General features: G+C 41.2%; 1 protein-coding gene across 8 annotated transcripts in view; it reads left to right on the forward strand.

The window, feature by feature from the left end:
* Window positions 1–25,781, forward strand: part of rasgrp3 (RAS guanyl releasing protein 3 (calcium and DAG-regulated)) — a 63,066-nt gene that overhangs the window by 33,887 nt on the left and 3,398 nt on the right. For 5 of the 8 annotated variants that reach the window (XM_039784305.1, XM_039784306.1, XM_039784304.1 and 2 more), the window contains exons 5-17: window positions 393–524; window positions 1,120–1,267; window positions 3,346–3,519; window positions 19,825–19,941; window positions 20,622–20,900; window positions 21,633–21,713; window positions 21,987–22,100; window positions 22,183–22,298; window positions 22,609–22,756; window positions 23,468–23,504; window positions 23,669–23,818; window positions 24,027–24,394; window positions 24,716–24,844. In XM_039784305.1, the coding sequence (XP_039640239.1) occupies window positions 393–524; window positions 1,120–1,267; window positions 3,346–3,519; window positions 19,825–19,941; window positions 20,622–20,900; window positions 21,633–21,713; window positions 21,987–22,100; window positions 22,183–22,298; window positions 22,609–22,756; window positions 23,468–23,504; window positions 23,669–23,818; window positions 24,027–24,394; window positions 24,716–24,844 (1,993 nt within the window). The other 3 variants (XM_039784310.1, XM_039784309.1, XM_039784311.1) reach the window with 3 other exon arrangements.

A 25,781-nucleotide genomic window follows, 5' to 3' on the forward strand; every position in this document is an offset into this window, starting at 1 on the left:
CAAGGTTGAAAATCAGAGGCCACAGTTAGGTTTCATCCTCACAATACACATTGCCCGTGTGGTTAAATTAATTATATAAAAATTTGACAATGAACATTTAGCTTTTGTTTATATCTTGATTCTAACCAGTGACTGATTTAAGTACAACACTGCTCTAGAACCATGTCACAAGTGGTGGGAATAGTCCACAATTCTAAATTTTAAATGTGACATAATCTCTAGAGGCATCACAAGTGAGTCACATGTCAACAGGTCACATGTGTCATTGTTGGTTCCATGGAAAGTTGTTTGGAGCTAAAATGGGATGGTTTCCATTGTGGCACAGTTTCATCATGGTACCATCCTTTTACTTTCAAAATATTTGCTGCTGAAATCTCTGTGTGTGTGTACAGGTACTGGATTGTGACATTTCCTGCAGAGTTCAACCTGGACCTGGGTCTGATCCGGATGACAGAGGAGTTCAGAGATGTGGCTGCTCAGCTCGGCTGTGACGAGCATTTCAAGCTCCTCGACATCTCCACCATGTAAGACGCCATGAACATACAGATACATTTGTTGAAACTTTTGACCTGATCAGTATTACCAAGTACAACAATTTAGTCCTTACTGTAAAGTAAAACAAATCCAATTCCAATCTTAACTCTAAACCAAATTCCTGGTCCTAAATATCTAAATGACAAACCCTTGTGATTGAGTGATAAACATAGTTAGGAATACATAAGCCAAGTTGTTCATGTATTGCAGCGGCTACAAAACGAAGGCCCAACAGGACTGAAAACCTTCATAGACATAGCTCAAACTACCCAAGACCATAAAGGACCATACTGGTGATTCTTCAGCTTGTAGTCTGTTAGCAACAACTTGTTTAGAATTTATATCACTGTGTCACATCTTTTCTAGATTGAGTGGGCTTATTGTTTTTAAATTGTTCTTCTTGGGGCACCAGGATAGCTCCGTTGGTAGAGCGGGTGCCCATATATAGAGGTTTACACCTTTACTCCGACCTGCGGCCCTCTGCTGCATGCTATTCCCCCTCTCCCTCAACTTTCATGTCTTCAGCTGTCCTGTCGAATAAAGGCCTAAAAACAAAAAACAAAAAAATAATTGTTCTTCTTGTAGTCCATCATATGACTGGATGCGTAAGTTGACCCAGCGTAAGAAGCAGGCAAAGAAAGGCAAGGCATCACTGCTGTTTGACCACCTGGAGCCCATGGAGCTGGCTGAGCATCTCACCTTTCTGGAATTCAAGTCTATACGGAGGATATCGGTATGTCTACAAACAGCTCTGTTTCTGTCAGACACACCATGTATAGACTAATATAGTGTACCAATGGTAGTAATGCTAATACAACAAGGATAGACCCATGAGTAAAGAGAAAACCTAATAAAGATTAAAGGTTGTTGTGGGCACATATTTGGTTTTAAACCATCAGTGCAAAACAGATATTAAAATGTATATAATAAATGTATTTCCATTGCTGTTGCTAATGAAATTATGTCATTACAACTTCATAATAATTTGAAAACCCTAAGTATATAGTTACTTTTAACAAAGTCCAATATATTAGAGCACAATGTCAGCTGACGGGCAGAGGAGGTTGCAGTGGGGTCTGGCTGGTGGTCAGTCACAGTGATAGGCAGTGGAGGCCCTGTGGCTATGGCCTGCTGAAATGCCAAAGAAGGCAGACCATGCTGTCTTCTTGAGACTCCTCCTGGTCCATAGAAGGATAATAGGGGTCAGGAGATTCAGGAACAGGGTAGGCAGGCAGGCAGCAGGCTAGCTGGGTAGGCGGGCTGAAGGCTAACAATCCCGACCAGCTAGGATCGCGAGGCTAGCTGATGGGAGGCAGGCAGGCTGGAGGCTGGCAAGCCCAACACCAGCAGACAGAGAGGCTGCAGTGATAGTAAAGTTCTCTGTCAATCCAGGTAAAAACTTTTTGTTCTGTCAGGCAGGTGAGTGTGAGGCAACAAAGAGAAAAATGCAAACACACAGACATTACCAGTTAAGGGATTTATTGATAAGATGAGGGCACATACGCTTACAGGCAGGTACGGGTTCCAGATGTTAGGGTAAAGGGTTCAGGTACAGGACCAAGTTCAGATTCAGATTCAGGTTCAGGTACTTGAACAGATTCAGGTACAGGAACAGGTTCAGGTTCAGGTTCAGGTTCAGGAACAGGTTCAGGTTCAGGTTCAGGTTCAGGTTCAGGTTTAGGTTCAGGTACAGGAACAGTAACAGGAACAGGAACAGGTTCAAGAACAGGAACAGATTCAGGAACAGATTCAGGTTCAAATGGCTGGAAAGCCAGAAGCAAAGCAACATTGACAATCTGGGAGGCAGTGTGAGGAAATTGGCCATTTACTTACTGCAGGGGCTGGGAAAGTGAAAACAGGTGAGCAGGTGAGCATGTGAATGAGAGAGTCAGGTGACTGGGACAGCTGGGAATGTCTGAGAGCATCTGGTTGATGGATGTAATATGGCGGTGCAGGGGCCTAGGGAATGGAGAAGTGACTGGAGACAGCGACAGAAGGGCAGAGTGAGTCAAATGAAAACTACTGAGACAGACATTGTGACACATGCTGATGCTACTGTGTTACTGTCATTACAGAGTCAGTTCTCTAACTTGGTTAAAGCCAGGTTAAATATGATTTCTTTCCATGAAGTTTTACAATCACCATTTGAAGCCCAATGAAATACAACCCTCTGAAATGGGTGAATTGTGTGCAACACTGATAAAACAAAAAAGTTCCATGAATGCGGAACACCTGCTGTAGAGCTTTGATGTGAAGCTACCTGGCCTCCGGATGAACTGCCATGTTTCCACTGGCCAGGTGGTTCATTGGTAACAAGGGGTTCCAAGTTTATATTCAGGGTATTATTGAAATTGTGATAAAACCATTAATTAATAATGTTTGTCACTGAAATGTAATCTAATGATGTGAGAAGCTGCCCATTCAGTTCACTTAACTACTCACATTTTCCCAACCATGGACAGAAATTGACTTCTAAAGATTTTTAAATATAAAGAAATGCATTGGCAGATTGCAATGACATTGACATCAATTCTTCCCACAAGATGAATAATTTTTATTTGGAAATTACATGAAATTCACTCTATCACCATTGTCAGGTGAAAATATTAACTTAGCAGACAAGCTATTTTAAATCTAGCAGGCACATTTTTTTAATGATACAAAATAAGCCAAAATGGAAAGCAGAAGTGTCAGACTTTCAATTGTTCAGAGCAATGACCATTACATGCTTTAGGACCTTATAGGCCCCTATAGATTAGATTTAAAAATTGACAGCTGGATATTGTATCTGAAATACCCTTTTGTCTCCAGTTTACTGATTACCAGAGCTACGTTATCCACGGCTGCCTGGTGGACAACCCAACTCTGGAGCGCTCCATCGCTCTGTTCAATGGAGTGTCACAGTGGGTCCAGCTCATGGTGCTCAGCAAGCTAACACCTCAGACACGTGCAGAGGTTATTACCAAATACATCCATGTTTCTCAGGTAAGACAGGAAGTAGTCCCCTACATAGCATTTCCTTCTTTAATGTTTTGAATGCAAAAGTAAAGTCTTGTAGACTCTGGACAACTCCCACATCAGCAGAGTAGCTAGCATCATTGCATTTCCTTTTTAGAAAAGTGTTGACTCACTACAGAAGCACGAATTCACCAATGGAAATAAATTGCAGGCCTTATCTCATAATGACTGTCGTGTTTCACATAATTAAGTGAAAAGGATATAATATGAGATAACTGAAGGGGTTTATCAATCATCGCTTTTTGATAAGGCAGATAAATATAATCAGTATGTCAATATTGTGGGTCAACATTGTGCAGGTGTCTCAAATCCTTGGGATTATTCAGGCAGAAAGCCCTCTGATCTGCTCTGTTGGTTCAGGAGCAGCTACACCAGTAAAGCATGCTTCATACATATAAAGCCATGTGTCAAAATCTAAATACTACCATTTGGTAACAGCTTTCAAAGTTAAGCATGTGTTTTTAAAGGTGCAATATGTAATATTGTATGTAATACTGGCAGCTAGCGGTTAAAATAGTTACTGCACTACCAATTCAAAATATTGGAGAGTCGTTTCCCCCGCCCCCTCCTGCCCAGACTCGAAGTTCACGGAGGTTGCCAGGCTGAGACCGCAGCATTCACAACAATGTTGCTAGACGCTTTTCTCACATAGCCAGACATTACTCCACAGCACAGCAGAGCATAGGTATATACGACAGCAGAGTAGCTAACGTTAGATGCTAGTCTCACATAGCCAGACATTACTTCACAGCACAGCAGAGTAGCTAACGTTAGATGCTAGTCTCACATAGCCAGACATTACTCCACAGCACAGCGGAGTAGCTAACGTTAGATGCTGGCTATATTGACAGTCATAAAAGCCTGTGCTCAAGCGGGGCTCTGTAAGCAACTGACAGACACACTTTTTCGGCTTAAAATTACAGTATGAACCACTAAAAACACAACAGCCTCACCGTCCTCTCCACACGCCAGTCAGGCACACTTCCGCGGCTTAGAATTACAATAGGAACCACTAAAAATACCACCACCATGCCGACTGAACAGCCCGGTCTCATGGCAGTTCGTGTAAATGTGACGTTATTTTAATATATTGATACGTGTTCACGGAGACGTTTTTGTCGGTTTTTACGTGGCGGACAACACGAATCGGCCGCCTCCCGGCCGCCTCATCCAGCACGTCCCCAGCGGGCCGCCTCGCGGGCGCCTCCCGGCTTATGGAGCTTCCTTTTCGGCCGCCTCCTGGCGTCCTTTCCCTGAGAAAATAATGTGACATTTGGCGTCCTTTCCCCGAGAAAATAATGTGACATTTACACGTAAAAAAAGAGAAAAACGTCTCCGTGAACACGTATTAATAGATTACGAATAACGTTGATATTTACACGAACTGCCGTGAGACCGGGTTGGAACTACACATTGTAAACAGCCATGGCCCGCTTGCCTGGTCCTCCCGGTAACGTTAGCAGGGTTAGCAATGTGAGTACACAAATGTTGAAATGACCTAAAATGCCCGTCCCTAGTGGCTGTGATAAATTAGCCTGAAGCTATGCTTACCTGTTCAGGAGGAAATAAGCCAATTCTGCGTCCTTTTGGTATCTAAGCTGTCTCCATCTTTCAAATACATCTCCAATATTTACCAGGGGGTTGTTACGTCTCTGGTCACGCAACTGTTTTTTTAGGTCGGGTAGAATCTATCTCCATTTATCCTGTTCGTTTGTTTGCTGCTTTCATGGCTGTACTACCGTTATAGCTGTAGAACGCTGGGTTTACGTTTTTACAGGTATATCTGGCAACCCGGCCTGGCTGTCAAACTGGGCCGTTGATAACAACACACAGATCAAAACATAAACAGAAATTCCGTCACGGAATGTAAATTTCAAAAAGAAAAAATACTGACATTAGCATTGTTGTCAGAAAAGATAGTATTTCAGCTTAACATGTTTCCTTAATATCTGATGAGGCATTGGTGTCATTTCTGGATTTATTACAGTACAAATATTACATATTGGACCTTTAATGCTGATTTAAGTTCCTCTAAAGTTATAGGTTGACCCAATTCTTCTGCCTCCTCTGGGTCAAGAAGAGGCAGATTTAGCTCTTTTAGGAACAAACTGGCACTGTGTGGGATCTTGATTGCAGGAGGACTCATACAACTTTAAATAAAAGGATTGGAAAGTGGCGTTGATACCTTTAGGATTTGTTGAGATACCTCTGTCTGTGCGGATACTGTTGATAGCAGCTCTGGATTCGCTTTGTTTTAATTTCAGAGCTAGCAATTTGCTTGGTTTGCAACCATTGAAATAATTATTTTGCCTCACTCTGTGCATTATGAATTCAGCTCTCCTTCTTAGCAAATCATTTAGCTCTGCTCGACTTGAGACTAAGAGACAATGTGTAGACGTCTTTAGAGACTGCTCTAAAGATTTACAGCGTTCTTCCAACTCCGCAATCCTTGCCTCTCTTTTTCTCTTCAAATTGACCGCAAAGAAGAAGATGTAAAATCTCTAATAAATCCTTTAGTTGCTTGCCAAATGGATGCCAGGTCCGAAAATGAGTCATACAGTTTGGCTCTAAACCAGGGATGGACTGGGGCTAAAAAACAGCCCTGGACTTTCTCACAAATAGGCCCATCATCCAGCCATTTGCACCTAGATGTGCACGACAGACACTAGCCAGGATGTCCTCATACTATGCCACAATACTGTAGCCTATCAGACAAGGTATTCACAGCAAGTAACATCTCAAAACCAATGATGATAATTGGGGTTGTGCCATTACATCTGCATGGAAAATAAAACACAAATAATGAAATGTCACTGGCTACAGAAACCCCAAATTACACAAACTTGTAATTATAAAACAGTACAGAGTACGCTACTCTGCTGCGACTCGGGCTACCTCGTGCTGTTGCCTCATTGTTTTTTTTGTTTTTTTTGTGATTGTATGTGGCTTCCTATGAACTTTTTTTTTTTTTTTTAAATCACAACACGGTGTTCAAGCACAACACGATGCTGTTTTTACTGAGAGGACTACTTGTGATCCCAATTGTTTGGCTTGTATGCCACTCCACGCCAGCGGGCCGGGGTACTGTGCCGACTGCGCTCCTGAGCTACACCCGGGACCAGCTCCTGCTTCTGCGCCCCAGTCACACGCCTGCCCCTCAGCTACCGAGGGAGCTGCTATCCCAAAGTCCGATGGCAGGTTGCAGTGGACGGACGCGGAAGAGGAGGAAACGTGGCGGAGTATGACAAAGACTTTGGAGAAGAACACACAGACCACCGCTGCCCTCTATGCTTCTCTGCAACGTCCGCTCGCTGAAGAGCAAAGTTGAGGAGCTAAAAGTCAACACCAGATTTTTACATGAGAACCGTGAATCATGCCTGCTTGTCTTCACTGAGACGTGGCTGCAGGAGGACGTGCCTGACTCGCTAGTCTCTCTGGGCGACTTTTCCCTGGTGTGTACTGACAGGACCGATAACTCTGGCAAGAGTAAAGGCGGCGGTACCTGTGTTTATGTTAACAACAAGTGGTGTTCACAGTTCACAACAAAAGAGTCGGTCTGTAACCCCAACATTGAGCTGACATGTTTAAGCCCAAGACCCTTTTATCTTCCACGTGAATTCTGCAACATTATATTATGCACTGTTTATATCCCGCCCAGTGGAAACGCTGCAAATGCAGCTACTGCCATAGCAGGCTGTGTTCACAGGCAACTAAAACACACTCCTGAAGCCCCCTGTTTTATTTTAGGTGATTTTTAACTTGAGCCTGTTTTACCAGGGTTTAATCAATAAGTGGATTGTAATACCAGAGGTAAAAATATTCTTGACAAATGCTATGGTAATGTTAAGAACGCGTACACCGCTAAGGTTAAACCCCCTCTAGGATCTTCTGATCACAATGCTGTCCACTTAATCCCCGGGTACAAGTCCCTGCTTAAAAGCAGCAAACCACAGGTTAAAACTGTATGTATATGGAATAATGATGGCATTGAAACTTTAAAAGGCTGTTTCTCCTGTACCAACTGGGAACTATTTCATAGCCTGGAGTTAGAGGAGGCCACACATGCTATCACTGATTACATTAACTTTTGTAAAGATAATGTGTTACCCCAAAAAGTAATCACTAAGTACCCAAATAACAAATCTTACATTTCCAAGAAAATCAAAGAGTGCATTGTACAAAAAAAATAGCATTCAAGAGAGGGGACCTTGTAAGTATGAAAATTATGCAGAAAGAAATGAATTACAAATTAAGGACAGCTAGAAGACTGCTACCAAGAGATGCAGTGTTCAGATGATCTGGTGGCCGCCGCTGCCTGGACCGCTCAAACACCAATGTACTCCAACAGAGTAAGCATTCTTCCTTTCCTTGTACATCAGAAACTGAAACTGTTACTGACTGCTCTCTTCCTGTCAACGGCCATTCACAATCCTCCGCTCCCCGACCACTTTTCCCCCCAAACACAATAATTATCGGTGATTCATTCTCCCGATGCATGCGATTCTTTAATGCGATCACACACTGCCTTCCAGGAGCTAAGGTTGCAGACATCCATGTTAAAATTGTGGACCTGATACCCTCATTTCCAACATCAATCAAGCGCATCGTGGTCCACTGTAGACATAATGACATGTCCTACCATGAAAATGAACGCACAAAGAAAGATTTTAACACTCTTATTGACGTTTTAAAGAGTACTGGGAAATCGGTTTTTATTTCGGGCCCACTTCCCTCTCTAGGTCGTGGAAAGGACCTTTTTAGCAGACTTCTTGGCCTCAACACCTGGCTTCAGACTGCCTGCAATCTTCACAACATAGGGTTCATTGACAATTTTAATCTGTTTTGGGAACGTGGCTCTCTGTTCAGCAGGGATGGAATTCATCTGAACGCACGCCCTGCAGACGCAGTGGAATGACTGACGGTTTATCTCCCGAAAAAACACGCTCAAACACAATTCCCAGATGCACTCTTCCATAACCTCCTCCTCCTCTATAACAACGTCTACTAGTCCACAAAACAGCTATATAATTCCAGTTATTATTAGAAACAGACCACACAAAGTGGTGAAGCAGCAATACAATAAAAAACATTCCACTGCTAATATAGTAAATTTAGCGCTCATTTCCCGTCAGCTACAGCCTGCCACAAGAATCGAGGCAGGTATTTGTCTAAACACACTAACAATAGCTTTATTAAACGTCAGATCCTTAGCAGGAAAATAATTTTTTATTAATGATTTTATTATTCAACATAATCTTGATTTTATGTTTTTAACTGAAACCTGATTGGATCAGAATAACAGCGCTGCTGTCCTTATCGAGTCAGCCCCCCTGGCTTCAGTTTTATGGTTGAGAGTAGAGTTCATAAGAGAGGAGGCGGGGTCGCTATTTTGTTTAAAAACTCATTCCTATGTACGCAATTATCCGTTGGAAATTTCGTTTCCTTTGAGTATGTGGCTCTTCAGCTAAGGTCCAGTAATAGAGCTATATTTATAAATATCTACAGACCACCTAAGTACCGTGCAGCTTTTTTTGATGATTTTGCTGAACTACTGTCTATGATCTGTGTTGACTTTGACTGTATAATTGTTACGGGTGATTTCAACATTCATGTCGACAACCCTGAGGATAGAGGTACAAAGGAACTGTATTGTATCTTTGATAATTATGGACTCACTCAACATGTGAGCCACACACAACAAAGGTCACATCTTGGACTTAATTATTTCTAAAGGCTTGAACATTTCCAAAGTTGTGGTGAATGATATTGCTCTCTCTGGTCATTCCTATGTGTTTTTTAATAGCTCTATAACTGTGACATTTTTTTTTCAAACAGAGGTAATCAGAAAATGACGCTGAAAGCACCAGTGAAAAATTCATTCAGCTTTTCTCGTCCACAACCGCCCCCTCTGGAGCCTCAGTAACCGAACTTGTAGATAATTTCAACTGTAGAATATCAACTATTATTGACACCATTGCTCCTGTTAAGGTCAAAACCATCTCTAGCAAGAAAAAATCTCCATGGAGAAATGTCGCAACTGTAAGATTTGAAAAAAGAGAGTGTCGAAAAGCTGAACGCAGGTGGCGAAAAACAAACCTACAGTTCCATTATGAAATCTATAAAGACAGACTTTGTATTTTTAATGTGGTACTGAGAAATGCAAGGTGGTCGTTCTTCTCTGAAATGATTGCAAAAAACTCTAATAATTTACGTGCTCTATTTGCTACTGTCGATAGGTTATCAAACCCACCAGTACCGGTAGCATCTGACCTTTTGTCCACCGAAGCTTGCAATAACTTTGCCATCTTCTTTAGTGAAAAAATTCAGAAAATTAGACTTACAGTCAGTGCATCCATATCAGGTACAGGGTATGTGCTGTCTCAGTGTTTAATAATTCCTCATATGACACAATTTCAAACAATTCACCAAGGTCAACTGGCGGCGATTATACAAAATCTGAAAACCTCTTCCTGTTGCATTGATATTTTACCAACTGGCTTTTTCAAAAATGTTTCGAATTGTTTGGTCTCAGATCTCTTACAGATTGTAAAAATGTCTCTTCAAACAGGTATCTTCCCACAGGCGTTAAAAACTGCAGTAATCAAGCCACTCTTAAAAAAGAATAACCTAGATACATCACTAATAGACAACTACAGACCTATATCCAACCTCCCATTTTTAAGTAAAATTATTGAAAAAGCGGTTTTTCAACAAATAATTTTATTGTCCCAAAAGAATATTTTGGATCCCTTACAGTTGGGCTTTCAGCCACATCATAGCACTGAGACAGCTCTTCTGAAAATCTTTAATGATATCCACTTAAGCACAGATAGTGGCAGAACTACAGTCTTAGTTTTACTAGATCTCAACGCTGCATTTGACACCGTTGACCACGACATATTATTAAACAGACTGGAAAACTGGGTAGGCCTTTCTGGAACAGTACTAAAGTGGTTTGAATCGTATTTAAAGAATAGAAATTACTATGTGTCAATAGGTAACTATGCATCTGAGCGTACAAGTTTGACATGTGGAGTTCCCCAAGGCTCCATCCTGGGGCCTCTACTGTTTAATGCTGCCCCTAGCTAAAATCTTGGAAAACAACAACATAAACTATCACAGCTATGCGGATGACACACAGATTTATATAACCTTGTCACCCAGAGACTACAGTCCAATACAACACCTGGCCAGGTGCATTGAACAAATCAACGAATGGATGTACCAGAATTTCCTAAAATTAAATGAAGATAAAACGGAGGTGATCATTTTTGGACCAAAAAATGAACGATTAAAAGTCAATGCTCATCTTCAATCAACAATGTTAAAAACAACAGACAAAACAAGAAATCTTGGCATAATTATGGACTCTGACCTGAATTTTAACAGCCACATTAGGTCAGTCACTAAATCTGCCTATTATCATCTTAAAAATATAGCAAGGATAAAAGGACTTATGTGCCAACAGGATTTGGAAAAACTCATCCATGCTTTTATCTTCAGTAGACTTGACTACTGCAACGGTGTCTTTACAGGTATTCCTAAAAAGTCTATTAAACAGCTGCAGCTGATTCAGAACTCTGCTGCACGAGTCCTTACCAACACCAAAAAAATAGAACACATCACTCCAGTTCTGAAGTCCTTACACTGTCTGTGCACCAAAGAATAGATTTCAAAATACTCATGTTAGTTTATAAGTCACTAAACGGTTTAGGACCAATTTACCTTTCGAATCTGCTACTACACTATGAGCCGCAGAGATCTTTGAGATCATCAGGGACGGGTCTGCTTGCCGTCCCCAGAGTCGGAACAAAAAAGGGGGAAGCTGCGTTCAGCTTCTATAGTCCCTACTAGAGCTGTAATCGGGCCTTAAAAGTACGGCCCGAAAAGGCCCGAGCCCGAGTCCCGTCGGGTTCGGGCAAAGATCTTTAGCTCTAGTCCCTACATCTGAAACAAACTACTGCTAAACTGTAGGTCGGCACCTAATCTCAGCTCTTTTAAATCAAGGCTGAAGACCTTTCTTTTTAACACTGCCTTTTCGTAATTCATTTTTGTATTTCAATTTTATTTTTTATTAATTTTTTTCCCCGTATTAACTGTTTTTTTTATCTGTTACCAATTTGTATGAAATTTTTAACTGTGTCTTTATGTCTTGTGTAAAGCACTTTGAATTGCATTGCTGCTGAATTGTGCTATACAAATAAAATTGCCTTGCCTTGTCTATTACAGCTTGGTTTGGCAACCTCCCTGTGCAGTTGAAAACTAAACTGTTACGATTGATTCATACTGCATGGAAGATCATTGGTGTTAAAGAGCACTTATCCAAGCAAATAGAATTGTTAGCGACACGTCTCATGTTCTGCACGCAGATGATGAACTGCTGCCATCTGGTAGGAGGTTTAGAGTTCCTCGCTGCAGACTTAACCGTTTTAAACTCATTTATCCCAGTGTCTATTAAGCTTCTAAATAGCCACAAGAAAAAGGCAGAACAGGCCTGCATGACGATGGAGATATGTAATTATTGTATTTGTGATCTCTCTTTTTTAATTTAATTTAATTTATTTGTTTTGAGTAATGTTTAACCAGTGTATTGCATGACACCATGTTGGGTTTTTGTACACCATCAGGAACATAGTGCGGCCTGTGGTGTGGTGTTGTACAGTATTTGTTGTTTGTACATGCTGTCTGTGTTTATTTGTTTTTACTATGGCTGCAGCATGGGTTGAGTGCCCAAGACAAATTTCCCACGATGTGTGACAATAAAGTTAATCTTGAATTACTGACAACACTTTCATAGATAAAGTAGGCTACTTGCTGTACCTGAACATGGGGATTAGATATTCAGTAGGCCTATACCAAAACTACACTGAGAGTTACTTACTACCCTGTCATCTTTTGTGCTGCAACTATCTTCAACCTGAATAAACAGATGATTTTAAAGATAGGTTATTAGCTATTATTGATGATATGTGTTGCTTTGTGTCAAAGAATGTGCATTGGGTAACCTATTTAATATTTTGCCAATGTCATATTACACTTTTGATTTATATTAAGGCTGTGAAATGATGAAAATGACTATGCCCTATCAATTTTGACTGTGAAACAGCTGTGAAACAACCACCAGGTCTTTGCCAGTTCCACAATAGTAAACGCAAATATGAAAGAAAAGGAAAAACTGCACTCTCATGAAAATCCATGGAAGATTTTTTGGTTAAACTTTTGGTTAAATTTGGTGAATTATTTAGCCCCCTTCCCTGTTTGTTAGCACATGTAGAGTGGTACCATGCATACCATAGTCTTCATCCTAGTGTAGCCTGCTGAACTAAGACCCACACAGGACACAATAACTTCTTCGGGGTTAGTTTATTTTTGTTAAATTGGCAGTATTTTCAGTTCGGCAGAACGGCTTAAACCAAAAGAATAATTAACACAAAATTATCCAAAACATACGGCAGTGGCTTAGGACAATTTCACAGAATACAGACTCTGAAAAACGGGCTTCACCAGGGAGCGCACAATGTCACACACTTGTCACACTGATGTCTTGCTAACACATGGAAACACTGGCGTCGGCCGCTACACACGAAATCCATCGACATCCATCCAAAGTCAGTCTCATCCATTTATTTCACACAATGTACTCTGCATTCTCCACTGTGCTGTTTCCATGATCGGCCCGAAAAGAAAAAGAGAGCGACCAAGAGGCACCACGCAACTCTTGGCGTGTGACACCGCCACTTAGTGGCTGGAATAACTAACTAAAAATTTACCTTCTGCCAGAACAAACAAACAAATGCACATTTCTTTCATTTTTAGAATGCAAAATACATACTGAAACAAATCAGAAATAAATGTGATGGTGTTCAAATTCACCACCCGGCTACACTAGCAGCAATAGTGAGCTCACTACAACCGCTCATATACAACTCGTGATTAATTTCTAATGTGTTTAATTTCAAATGAACCTAATCCATAATCATGATACACACCCATGTTGATAGCTGACTATGCAATTCACTAAGATAGGGATAAAGGTAGCCTATTATAATGCTGGCGTTCTTGCTGATGGCAATTTACCTGTGATCTTTACATTTTGTTGAAGTGACTCTCCGAAACTCGGAACTTGGCGCTCCTTTCTTTGATTTTTACATTTGTTGCAACAGTCTCGAGGGGGTTTGCCTTTTTTTTTTTTTTTTTTTTTCCACCTTTCTCCATAACGTTTTTTTCTAATAGCACATTGTCACTGTATGTATTGTCTATAGACTGGGCAAACTCAGCCCGATCTGCCAGCGATTTGATTTCGCCCTGTAATGTTCAATCTTAAAAGACTGAGCTTGGTCTTGTGATAGCCAGACTAATAGGCCTACTCTTCATGTAGCATATAAGTGATCATATTAGCACCCCCTACTGTTGGCTGTTAATATCGCTGTATTAGACTTTTTTTGTGCCGATGGCTGTCAGTTGGACGGCCGTTCTGGACTTTTGCCGAATGCACAGATTGTCAGTCCGTCCCTGCTCTAAACTCTGTTCAGCTTTGTTCTGGAGAAGGGACTTATTAAATTGTCACCTTCTAGATCATTCTCCTAACATATGACAATGGAATGTGGTAATCAGCGCATTGTGATCAGACAGGATTGCTGGTTCTATTGCTATCATGTGGAACATTGCCTTAAGCTCACTGAAGCACAAAATATAATCAATGCGGGAGTGGGTGAGGTGACGTGTGGAAAAGAAGGTGTAATCCTTGCTAGTAGGATTGGGCATCCTCCATATATCTGTAAGATGGTGGGATTCCACAACTGCTTTAAACGTCTGATATGTGTTTCTCGGCTTTTGTATGATTGACCCCTGATCTATCCTGATTTTAATCTAGTACTGCATTCATGTCTCCCCCTATAATTAGTGAATATTCACTGAGAGAAAGCAATTCATTGGTTAGCCGAGGGGAAAAACTTTCATCATATGTAGACGGTGCATATACTGAAACAAAGGCTATTTTCCTACTCCTTATTGTGGTGCATATATAACATATCCTACTTTTGTCTACGGTACTCACCATAGACAGCAACACGATGGAGCCCTTGGTTTTGGTGTCGTCACTAGATGAAGCAGCAATCTTGTAGTATTTATTTTGTAGACGATTTACATCTCTTTTACTTAAATGTGACTCTTCTATCTATATTCTTTCTTCTTAAATAATTCAGGAATTTAGCTCGTTTGATCGGCCCGTTTAGCCCCCCGATGTTAACTGAAAGGATTGAAAGTTCAGCCATCTTCATAATTTACACGCATACATGTCCCGAGTACCCTAACGGAATTCGCTGATAAATTTGTAGCAAAGGGTGAACTGTTAGCTCTGAGCAAGGTGTGGTAAAAACATAAAAAATAAAATAAATCCCCTAACTCTCTGAGACCGCAGACCCCAACCTCTATCTGCAAGATATGTGGCCACATCAAACGCAGCTCGCGCAAACTCCATCTCACAATTACCCCTCCTGCCTAAAGTCACAGGTACGTTGAAACAGGTCTAGTGAACTTACGCTAAACATGAACAGTGTTACAAAAACCCTATAACTAGGTCTCAACCAGCTATCAAATTCTGAAATAAGCTATGGGAAAAACACACCAACCTGGTTGGAGTAACAAACAGTATAAGCTGAATAGTCAACATCTATCATGTTCTTTCAGTCTGGCTAAATGTTAACAGACATAGGGCCCTATCTTGCACTCGGCGCAATTGCCTTTGTACACCGACGCATGTATCATTCCTATTTTGCACCCGACGCACAGCGGACTTTTCCCTCCACAGACGCACGTCGGTAAATTAGGGAATGTATTTGCGCTCCTGGGGGGGGTTCAGCGAAAAGAGGAGGCGTGTTCCGGCGCAAACGTTACTTTGTGCTATTCTGCAGTTTCAGAAAACATATACCGCATTGACCAGGAAAAACTGGTCTAAAGTCAGTGGCGCTAGTCTAAAGTCAGTAGCCGTTATTCAGATGCTATTTTAGGGGCGCCGCTTGGCCATAATGTGAAGCGTGTGCACAACGCGCATACACTTCTCTCATCTAAATGGATGCAGCAGTTCCCATTTTTGCAAACCATACATAATTACAAAGGAAAATATTACTGAAAATGCGCTTCAGGTGTTTGGATAGGTCAGGAGGCACTTTACAGTACAGTCCTCAAAAAGTCGCAGCATTCTTTGTGGCTTGTTGTGTTTTACACAACATTTCCATGAATCATGGATGTGATGATGACATAAATGAGGAAATATTAGAGGACTTAAGGAGACGTGATGTTGAACTACGGCGGGATCTGGTCCGGGAGTAATGTGCGGCCGCCCTGATGGAGCCGGTGGACGGAGATGGAGTGGGGGAAGAGGAAGGGGCACAGCAGGAGCAGGTGGTCGCGTTTTGAGGCCCACGCTCCATGGCTGCAGCAATCCTCTCCAGACTTGAGGAGATGGGCCCGAGAGGGCGCAGCAACATCGCCACTTGGCCAAGACAGGCATTTATTACTTTGCCGATCTTGCATCGGGCAGCTCTCCGCTGGCGCGGCGCCAGGCAACTCGCGCATAATAGCAATCCGCCATGGAACAAGCGCCCTGCTCTTAAAGGGAATGTGAGATGACGCTCTGATTGGTTTATTGCACGTTACGCCCAAACCACACCTAGCTACTTCAGACCAACCCATTTTAGATTTGCGTTGGGCGCAAGAGTCATTTATCCCGCCGGTAAAATAGCAACAGCGCCCAAGATCCGCCCACAAAGCTACTTGCGTTTTGCGTTTCATACTTGCGTTTCAGATCGTTAAAATAGGGCCCATAGACTATAAACTGAACAGCCAGCATTCATCATGTTCTTACAGTCTGGTTGAATGTTCCTTTAAAGCTTGGCTCAAAAACTTACATACAGTGTCCTCAAGTCAAACTTGGTACAGTAGCCCAGATACCGCTAGTCCACAACCACTGGGTCTGCCAGCCTCGGCCCCGCCGGCAGCTCCAGCACTAGACGTGAAATCCCCCCGCCGTCCTCTGGCACCGTCGTCGGAAACAGGCCCCGGTGCAGAGCGGCCCGTGTGGATGTCGCGTCATCCTCCATATCCAACTCCCGACAGAAAACGCCCGCATATGTGGCTGTAGTGAAGGTGAACTCTCTCCCTCCGTGGGTAATTCTCAGGGTGGCCGCATAGATAAGCAGGTCTGAGATGCCTTTAGCATGTAGCTAGTGTTGTGCACCTTCAAGCTCCCAATGCCACTGGATCGTGAATGTGCCACAGTCAGGTTGCATCGGATCATGTGCCGTAATTTCCTGCATCTCAGGCTCTGCCCCGATATGTTGCAACGAGGCATTAATTTCAGGTAGCGCTGTCTTCACTGCGTTGTAAACCACTGATTCAAGCACACTTTGTTGCTTTTCCAAGACCTGAGCGATCAAGTCCTCCATGTTTGGGACTGCGCCAGCATCAGTTGCTATGTTAGCCACCACTCTGTTAGCTGCCGCCATGTTAGCAAATTTCTCTGTCTGAGTAGATAGTTTAGACGACAACGAGACCTGCTTTTTTGCGCTTGCCGGCACTGAGTCACTGTGATAACAGATCAAACGATTTGGCGTTGAAGAAAAAAGGAATAGACCTGTTTTTTCAATGAAATGCAGAGGTGGGTAAGGAGCTCTAGTTCTTGGTGGCCATTGCGGTTTCTGGTCACGTGACCTCCAGAAATCATAATTATGAGAAAGGTCTACAATTTGTTTTTTCTCTGTTGAATGCAATACGCTTCCTTAATTCAGAGTCTGTTCAGCACTACATCACAGAAAGCACTATTGTGTTTGGGCAAGCATTCACACGGGACTGTTTATTCCAAACTAACATTTGAACATAGGAAACAAATTAAATATTTGTTCTGTTATGACATAATGAAATCATCAAAGTATTTAGGTGTTGCTTTATTGCAAAGGTATATGCACAAACAACAGCACATTTTATGTAGAAATGACAAAGTGCCATTGATAGCATATGTAAGGTGTTTGTGTTTTGAACAATTTTACCATATCTTTAAAGGATTTGACTAACTAGCATGGCACATGCAACAGGCCTCCAATCTTAACTAACAGTCTTTTTCATTCCTGTTATTTTTAAAAATGTCTTCCATGAAGCCAACCTTGTCGATGTAACATCCATTCATAATCCTTCCATCAGAAAAGCTGTCTCATTAATATTCCTGGTAGGTTTGTATATATTGTTTGCATCTTCCTTTTAAAAGATTCAAAGAGCTTTTCCATTACTCGCCCATCAATGTTAAAAGACATGGATCAGTGTTCTAATGGCCCTCTCAGTGATCCTGTCTCCTATCATAGAAGAGAATCAAGGATCATATTATTTAACACACTGCCATCAGCTACAGGAGTGGGCTGCATGCATTATTATGGATTGGTTTTTAAGACCAGTTTGATCCGCAAAAGAGCACTTGACAACATACCACATGCATGAATAGCTACATTGTTGGCAAATAGGACTTTGCCACTTGGCGGATTCAAGCCCTAGACTTTGTATCCCTAGAGAAGGTGACTGATGGCGCCACTGGGAACATGTGATTTTACACACACACACACAGACACACACACCTTCTTACAAATTGAGGCAATCAATGAGCACCATAGTGACATCACATGTGCAAAACTGATAAAATTCTGAAACAAAATCACACATAATTTTGCTGGTTTCAGGTGTAGTGTCAAATTAAGTGGGGAAATAGAAAATGTCGTGAATACAGTCCTAACTACTGTAAGGCACCTAATGACTCACCGTGTGGTAGCACTGGACCAATCTGGCCCACTACTATTAATAAACAGGCTCACATATAAGCACTTAAATAATAATTGGAAATTAGCAACTGCTCAGGATGTGACACCTCAAACTGATGGGTCTGTGAAGGCTAAGATGTGTTAGCTTTCAGGAGCAGTGAGTAGCCTACTTCATCTAAAATGCTGCTTCAGATGTGTTTCCACCCCGACCAGATGACAGTTATGGAGATTAAAATGATAAAATAATTATGACTCTGAGCCAAGCCGTATACGAGATAATTGCAAAAATGTAATCTTGACTGTTGCAACGCAACTTTAAGGTCAATGAGTAGCAATTACCTGAGTAGTGGGTGGAATATGCATCCAACCTGACTTTTGGTCCTACAGTTTTTGTTGCACTTTTAGCATAGAAAAATACAGAGAAGAAGAAAGAAGAAGAACCCTAATTATAAAAAGACCAGGTGTTCAAGCAGTTTTCAACCTGTGTCCTCTGGGAGGCGCAACAGCTCCTGTTTTTTTCCTGCCTCTTCATTTCTAATCAGTGCACCTTTGTATCACTATTCAGCTGTCTATTGTCTAATATTGTAAGTATTATTTATTGTGTAATATGTTATGTCTGACTACATGTTATGCTGCTGACACCCTATAGCCTACTAAGCATTTATTCCATCCTGTGTGCAGCATATATAAATAACTCACAGTCTGGTGAAATACAGCTTAAGGGCTTGTTTGACACATTTTTATTTGCTGTAATTTAACTTGTACTGTTGTGAAAACAAAAGATACCATGGGTAGTAAACTACAACCAAGATAATGGGTCCTTATGGTATTTTTTATATTACTGTTGGGTTATTTAGCTTGATATGTCTCACACTGAGTCAAAATAACCGATTTGTAGGTACCTATAGGTACATTGACCAGATTCAGGCCCATTTTGACCCAGTGAATTTTAGTTTGTACTTTTAGATCAATAATTCAATAAATTATATAGCATGTATCCACAAATGCACAGCATTTAGAACTTCATGTTGGGAAATTAATAAAATAGAAATTTACTGTAGATACAAAAGATCCATATGACTCACAACTTCAGTATTTCTAAAATATGGGCTACAGCCCAACTATTCTCAGACTATTGTTCCTCCTGATGCACTAATATGTTTATGTTGGTTGAGGATAGGCTAATTTAGCTGGTTTGTATGTAAAATCTAAATCAGAAAAGTAAAACATAACTATAGCTGTTCAATAAATGAAGTGGAACAAAAGGTAAAATATTTCCTCCTAAAAATGTAGTGGAGTAAAGGTATAAAGTGGCATGAAATGGGAAAACTGCAGTAAAGTAAATTGTACTTAAGTACACATTGTCACCTACCTAACTGGGACCTTTTGCAATAGAGCATAACAGACACTGATTAGATAGACAGTAAAGATGCAAAGATAAAAGTTTCACCATGTGTCATCTCTGTAACAGAAACTTCTGCAGCTGCAGAACTTCAACACTCTGATGGCAGTGGTGGGGGGGCTGAGCCACAGCTCCATTTCCCGACTAAAGGAGACTCACACTTATCTGGCTCCAGAAGTTGTGAAGGTTAGTCAGTACCAGCTTTTAAATGCACTCTCTTTATTTCCACACAAACACTCCGTACACATGCATTCCTACAGCATAGAAACCCTAACCATACCATTGTATATAAAGGTTGGTTATACATGGTTATCCAAGATCCAGTAGTAATGTGTTTGTAGGGCAACCAGGCTTCCACGTGGTTGTTTCAGATTTTTGTTGCAATTGTGATAATGATTTCACAGCTTAAATAACATTTAGCTTAGCAGGTAGAGTGTGTACCATTAAGGCGTAGTCCTTCCTGCAGCGGCTTGGGGTTCGGCTGGAAAAATCCTCAGTTTTTTCTAAAACTACAAATTAATACAATTTTTCAACAAAAAGTTGACACAAGGTCAAGTAGGGTTTCCTTGGCTTATCCATGTCTTTATGTTTATCGCAGTGTCAACTTTGACACTTCTTTATCTATCAGAGTAGTAACCGTAGAGGAACCTGGTTATGACCTCCATAAAGAAGGCAGTTGATTTGCTGAGTAGTCCATTCCAAACACTTCTGACATATGGAGGATACACCTGCACCCATAGTAAAACCATTGAAGCATGTTACATGAATTACCACACGACTTCTGTGATTTGATCATTATACTAACCCTACCCTCTCCTCCCTCTCCCCCCCCCACCCCCCCACACACACACACCTCCTCCCCACAGATCTGGAGTGAAATGACAGAGCTGGTCTCTTCCAACAACAACTACTCCTGTTACCGAAAGGCCTTCAATGAATGCCAGGGCTTTAAAATCCCCATCCTGGGTGTGCACCTTAAGGACCTGATCGCAGTGCATGTCGTATTTTCTGACTGGGTTCATGACAGTAAGAAGATGAACCTGGTGAAGATGCATCAGCTCTACATCACCTTCAATGAGTTGGTGTCACTGCAGAGTATAGTGGCCCAGGTGGAGCCCAACATGGACCTCATCTACCTGTTAACGGTGAGCGATAACTACTCCACATACTGTATCTTTAAGCTGAAAGAAAAAACTGGTTACAAATTTGCATAAGTATCTCTGTATCTGGGGGAAGAAAAAAAGGGTAATACGTTTTTAAAGATAGAACACTGTTTTCATTATATTCCGTCTGTATACTGTACTGTACATGGCTGGGAATTTGGATAAAAATAGCAACAATCAAAGTTGAAACATTCTTACTTACTTATGGACGGACCTCTCTGCTTCATCAGGTCTGTGTGGGTGTGGTTTAATTAACAGTGGTATGGCAAAATCAGCAAACAACCCGATAACTCTTACAGATTATGATTCTTATGTTGCTAAATCCTGATAGGTGCACAATAAAACATAACATCACCTTTTTCCAATGGAAATCCACCCACTGACCCACAACACAAAGACCTCTCTCACCACAGCTTTCAACAATGCAGTTTAAAAACTAAAGATTGCTCATTGCGTTTTCCAAAATATTGCTGAGAAACGGCAGACTGGAAAATGCTACAGTATAGTGCTCTGTGGCTTGATTAATGGAAGACCACCAAACTGCTGTAATACAGCAGAGAAAATAATCAGCATTTATATATTTCCAATTGTTCACACCAATGAGTTATTAACACAATCAGTGGTGTAATGCATTAAATGAATGCTTACTATGTTGTTTTCAATTGTTAATTTTTTAAAACTACTGTATTTATATCCAAACCCTTGTATTTTCAGCTTTCTTTAGACCTTTACTACACCGAAGATGAGATTTATGAGCTGTCATTGCTAAGGGAACCACGTAACCCCAAATCATTGGTAAGTTTCAGCTGAAATGGTTTGTATTTTGTGTTCAGGTTTGTTCACACTGAGGGTGTGCCGTTTAAAAAACTTGATACTTGTGCTGAAATGTTTAGGACTGTTTTTGCACTGTACCATGATACTGTTTTTGACAACTTACAAGCATTTCTACTTTTATATAACTTTTTGTTCCAGTGGAACTATTGGTCGAATTGGGAATCTGTATTTGGGGTGTAACAGCATATTTGCTGAACTAAGTCCTGTGTACATGTACTGTGTCCTTCCTTACAGCCCACCTCTCCAACGACTCCCAACAAGCTCCTGGTCCCACTGGACTGGGCCTCCGGGGTCACCACCAAACCAGACCCTTGTGTGGTTAATAAACACATCAGGAAGGTGGTGGATGTGAGTAGACAACAGAAACACAGCTACTGGATGAACAGAAGTAGAGATGTATGTGTCTAATTTGTTTCTTGTCATTGGGAAGTCTGTGTTCAGGAATTATGACCATGACCATGATGGCTATATTTCTCAAGAGGACTTTGAGAGCATTGCTGCTAATTTTCCCTTCCTGGACTCCTTCTGCGTTTTGGACAAAGATCAGTGAGTGTAGATGTTAAAATAATTACCTACAGCAACTGTATTTTTTAGTCCAACCTAGTCACAGCATCATGCTCCACACTTCCAAGTAACTTCTGGGTAGTGTAGCCACTTTCAAAATCATATAACATTTCCAGCTGCAAGCTATGTCTTCTCTTGAAGGAAAAAAGATGTGACTTTAGTTGCATCAGTCGTTCTATTCTCTACCACATGCAGATTCTGCGTCAGTATCTGAAGTCTCTGACAAACAGATTAATTTCTTTTGAGGTGTTATAACTTCTTTTTTTACCCTTTCTGCTTCTCCTTCTTTCAGAGATGGATTGATCAGTAAGGATGAGATGATAGCATATTTCCTCCGGGCCAACCCACTGCTCCAGTGTAAGATGGGTCCAGGTTTCATCCACAGCTTCCAGGAGATGACGTACTTGAAGCCCACCTTCTGTGAACACTGTGCTGGATTTGTGTGTATTTTAAGATTATCTTACTGCACTTTTCATTTCCTCAAAGCAATGAAAATTTGCAAACATTGCAATTAAACTTATAGGCCGGCCTTGAGCCAATCAGTCTAATATAATAACTATAAATCGAGGACTCTCTCTGTGTGTGTCCTTCAAATATCTCGAGAATTGTTCATTCAATCTACTTCACACTTGGTGGGTGTCTTGCTGGGTACCCAATGAACTTGGCATTTGAAATGTGATGCAGTTTGTACAGATGTGAATAAAATTAAACAACCGCACAATAAAGGTTGAAGGAAGAAAAAAATGCAGCCATAATGTTGGCTCTTCTGTTCACAATAGAAACCCAGATTAAATTCTTTTAGTGCATTTGGCTAAGAGGAAACTCACTAAAATTTTACTTTTTGCTGCTTCTGTGAGGCCAATGTGAGTCTGTCTCTGTATTTTCTGATTGGCTCTCGTAACAGGCCGAAAGGGTGGCGCCATGAGTCTGTGAGGGAAATGTCTGTGATTACACCACATTTTAATTGTTTTTTTGTGAGTAAGATCTGAATCTGCAATGTAAACCAGTAACATTTCTCTGTCAGGTAAATGTAGTAGTACACTGTAAGTCAGTAGTAGACTTGGCATTAGGGACATGCTGCCATGCTTTTATTTTCTAATGTTGAATGTTCTGTACCCACCTCTCCCTTCCTTACATTTCTGGACCTGCAGCTCTGGGGAATCATCAAACAGGGCTACAAGTGCAAAGGTATTGTTATATTGCATTATTCTGTAAAGACCATCCAAAAATACATTTGAACATGTTAAATGTTAGTTATTATAATTACTGCAATGTCATCTGGCAATCATCTGTCTTGAAGCTTAGAAAAAAGTTGCTCTGATTATAAGATGATGTGTCTATTTCCTTTGCAGACTGTGGTGTTAACTGTCATAAACAGTGTCGGGAGCTGCTGGTTCTGGCCTGTAGGAAGCTGATCCGCTCCAGCTCTCTGAGTAGCGTTTCACCAGCCAGACTGACCCACAGCTCACTGCCCAGCAGCCCGGCAGTGCCCACCTGTGGAGGTCATTTTCAGCAAAGACAGTTACTGAACAAAGTGACACAAACAGCATAGAAAAATGGATTTATACATCTAAAGCTAATTGTAGTTACAAAGACTTTTTGAAGTTATTTTACATCAGATTTAACATCAGAAGTTGATTTTATACTATTTATATTTATACTACTATGAAAATTTGATTTGTTAATAATTTTCTTTGTTCTTGCCTTCAGATGAGGATGAGGTGTTTGCATTCCAAGTGGTCACATCAACAGGTCCAGCACTGGACTCTCAGTCCATCACCCTGATGACTGGGTCAGCTCAGAGGATCTCTGTGCGCCTGCAGAGGGCTACCACCAGCCAGGCCACCCAGACCGATCCCCTGTGGCCCGAACACAACTGGGGGGCCACAGATGGCGGCTCACACACCTTCCCCAAAATGAAATACAGGACTCACAGGAAAACATCCAAAAGTAAAGGTTTTGCCTGCTGGGAAAACCAGAAGGAGCAGACAGTTTCTGCTTGGTGCAGCATGGACTCTCGGGAGAAGTCCGCTGTCTCAGGAGAACTTGTACGCAACGGGATTACACACAGAGGGAAGGTAAGAAAAAATGCTGTAGATTTTTATTTAAAGGTGTCATGTGTAACATTTTCACATCAATAAAACATTACTATACACTGTACATATTGAGACAACATTAGTCTGGCAATGTCAGATTGTGAAAGGGAACCTTTTCAGGTGCCAGTGAGACATGACATAAGATCCAGGAAGTCAAGTTTGAGTAACTGTATCTGAAGTAAGAAGTAAGTATCTGAAAGGTTAACAGACACCAAAACATTGCACAGGGCAGGCTGTTTTTTGCTTTTGTCTGCCTAATCATCAATCAATCAATCAATCAATCAATCAACATTTATTTTACAGCACTTTACAGCAGCCAGCAGGTATTCAAAGTGCTTTACATCAAGAATCTACGGTGGCCGACAGGGGCAAACGCCCTGCAACTTCAGAAAACAAAAGTCCAGCTGTTCAACTCAGCTGCTCCCTCTAGAGGTCTGGAGAACTTCCGTTGTGTAATCTGGATGCAGCGTTTTTTGTTGCATTTGTTTTCGGGGTTTGTCTGCTTTGCTTTTTGCATTGTTTTTTATTCGCAGCACGTTTGTGTATTTGGTTGTGTTGTGTGTATTTGCATCGCATTTGCTGAATGCTAAGCATGTGTTGTCAAATTAATGAAGTTGTTTTTCTTTTTGCATTGCTTCTTTTTTCGGGGTTTGTGTGCTTTTCTTTTTGCATCGTTTTTTATTTGCATCGCGTTTATGTATTTTGTTGTGTTGTGTGTATTTGCAGTGCATTTGCTAAATGATGCACATGTGTTGTCAAATTAATGAAGATGTTTTCTTAATTTGCTTGTGTTTTGTCTATTTGCATGTGTTTTCTGAAGTTGCAGTGTGTTTGCCCCTGTCGGCCACCGTAAGAACCAAGAGTAAAACAACATAACATTAAATAAAAAGAATAAAATATAGAAAACAGTAAAATCTGAAAAAAGTTACATAGAAACAGGAGGAGGAGACGGAAAATGTCACCCTGCTTCTCTGTATTAAAAGAAATTTAAATAAAAAAGTTTTGAGTTTAAAAAAGAGCTACATTGTAAAAGTGCGGATTGCGAAAGCCTGATCACCCCACAGTTTATACCTTGATCTTGGGACCTCTAAAATCAGTTGATTGGATGAGCGCAATGACCTGTTGTGCTCGTGAAGGGTTAAAATCTCAGACAAATACTCCAGGGCCAGGCCATTCATTAAAATCTTAAAATCGATTCTAAAACACATTTGGAGCCAATGGAGGGTGTAGAGAACGGGGGTAATGTGTGCACGTCTAGATAGAGCAGCAGCAGCATTTTGCACAACTTGAAGGTGCAAGATGGAGGTTTGATTGAGACCCACATATAAAGCATTACAATAATCCAGCCTTGAACTAATTAAGGAGTGAA

Source organism: Perca fluviatilis, chromosome 19 (assembly GCF_010015445.1).
Source record: "Perca fluviatilis chromosome 19, GENO_Pfluv_1.0, whole genome shotgun sequence".
Taxonomy (NCBI): Eukaryota; Metazoa; Chordata; class Actinopteri; order Perciformes; family Percidae; genus Perca; species Perca fluviatilis.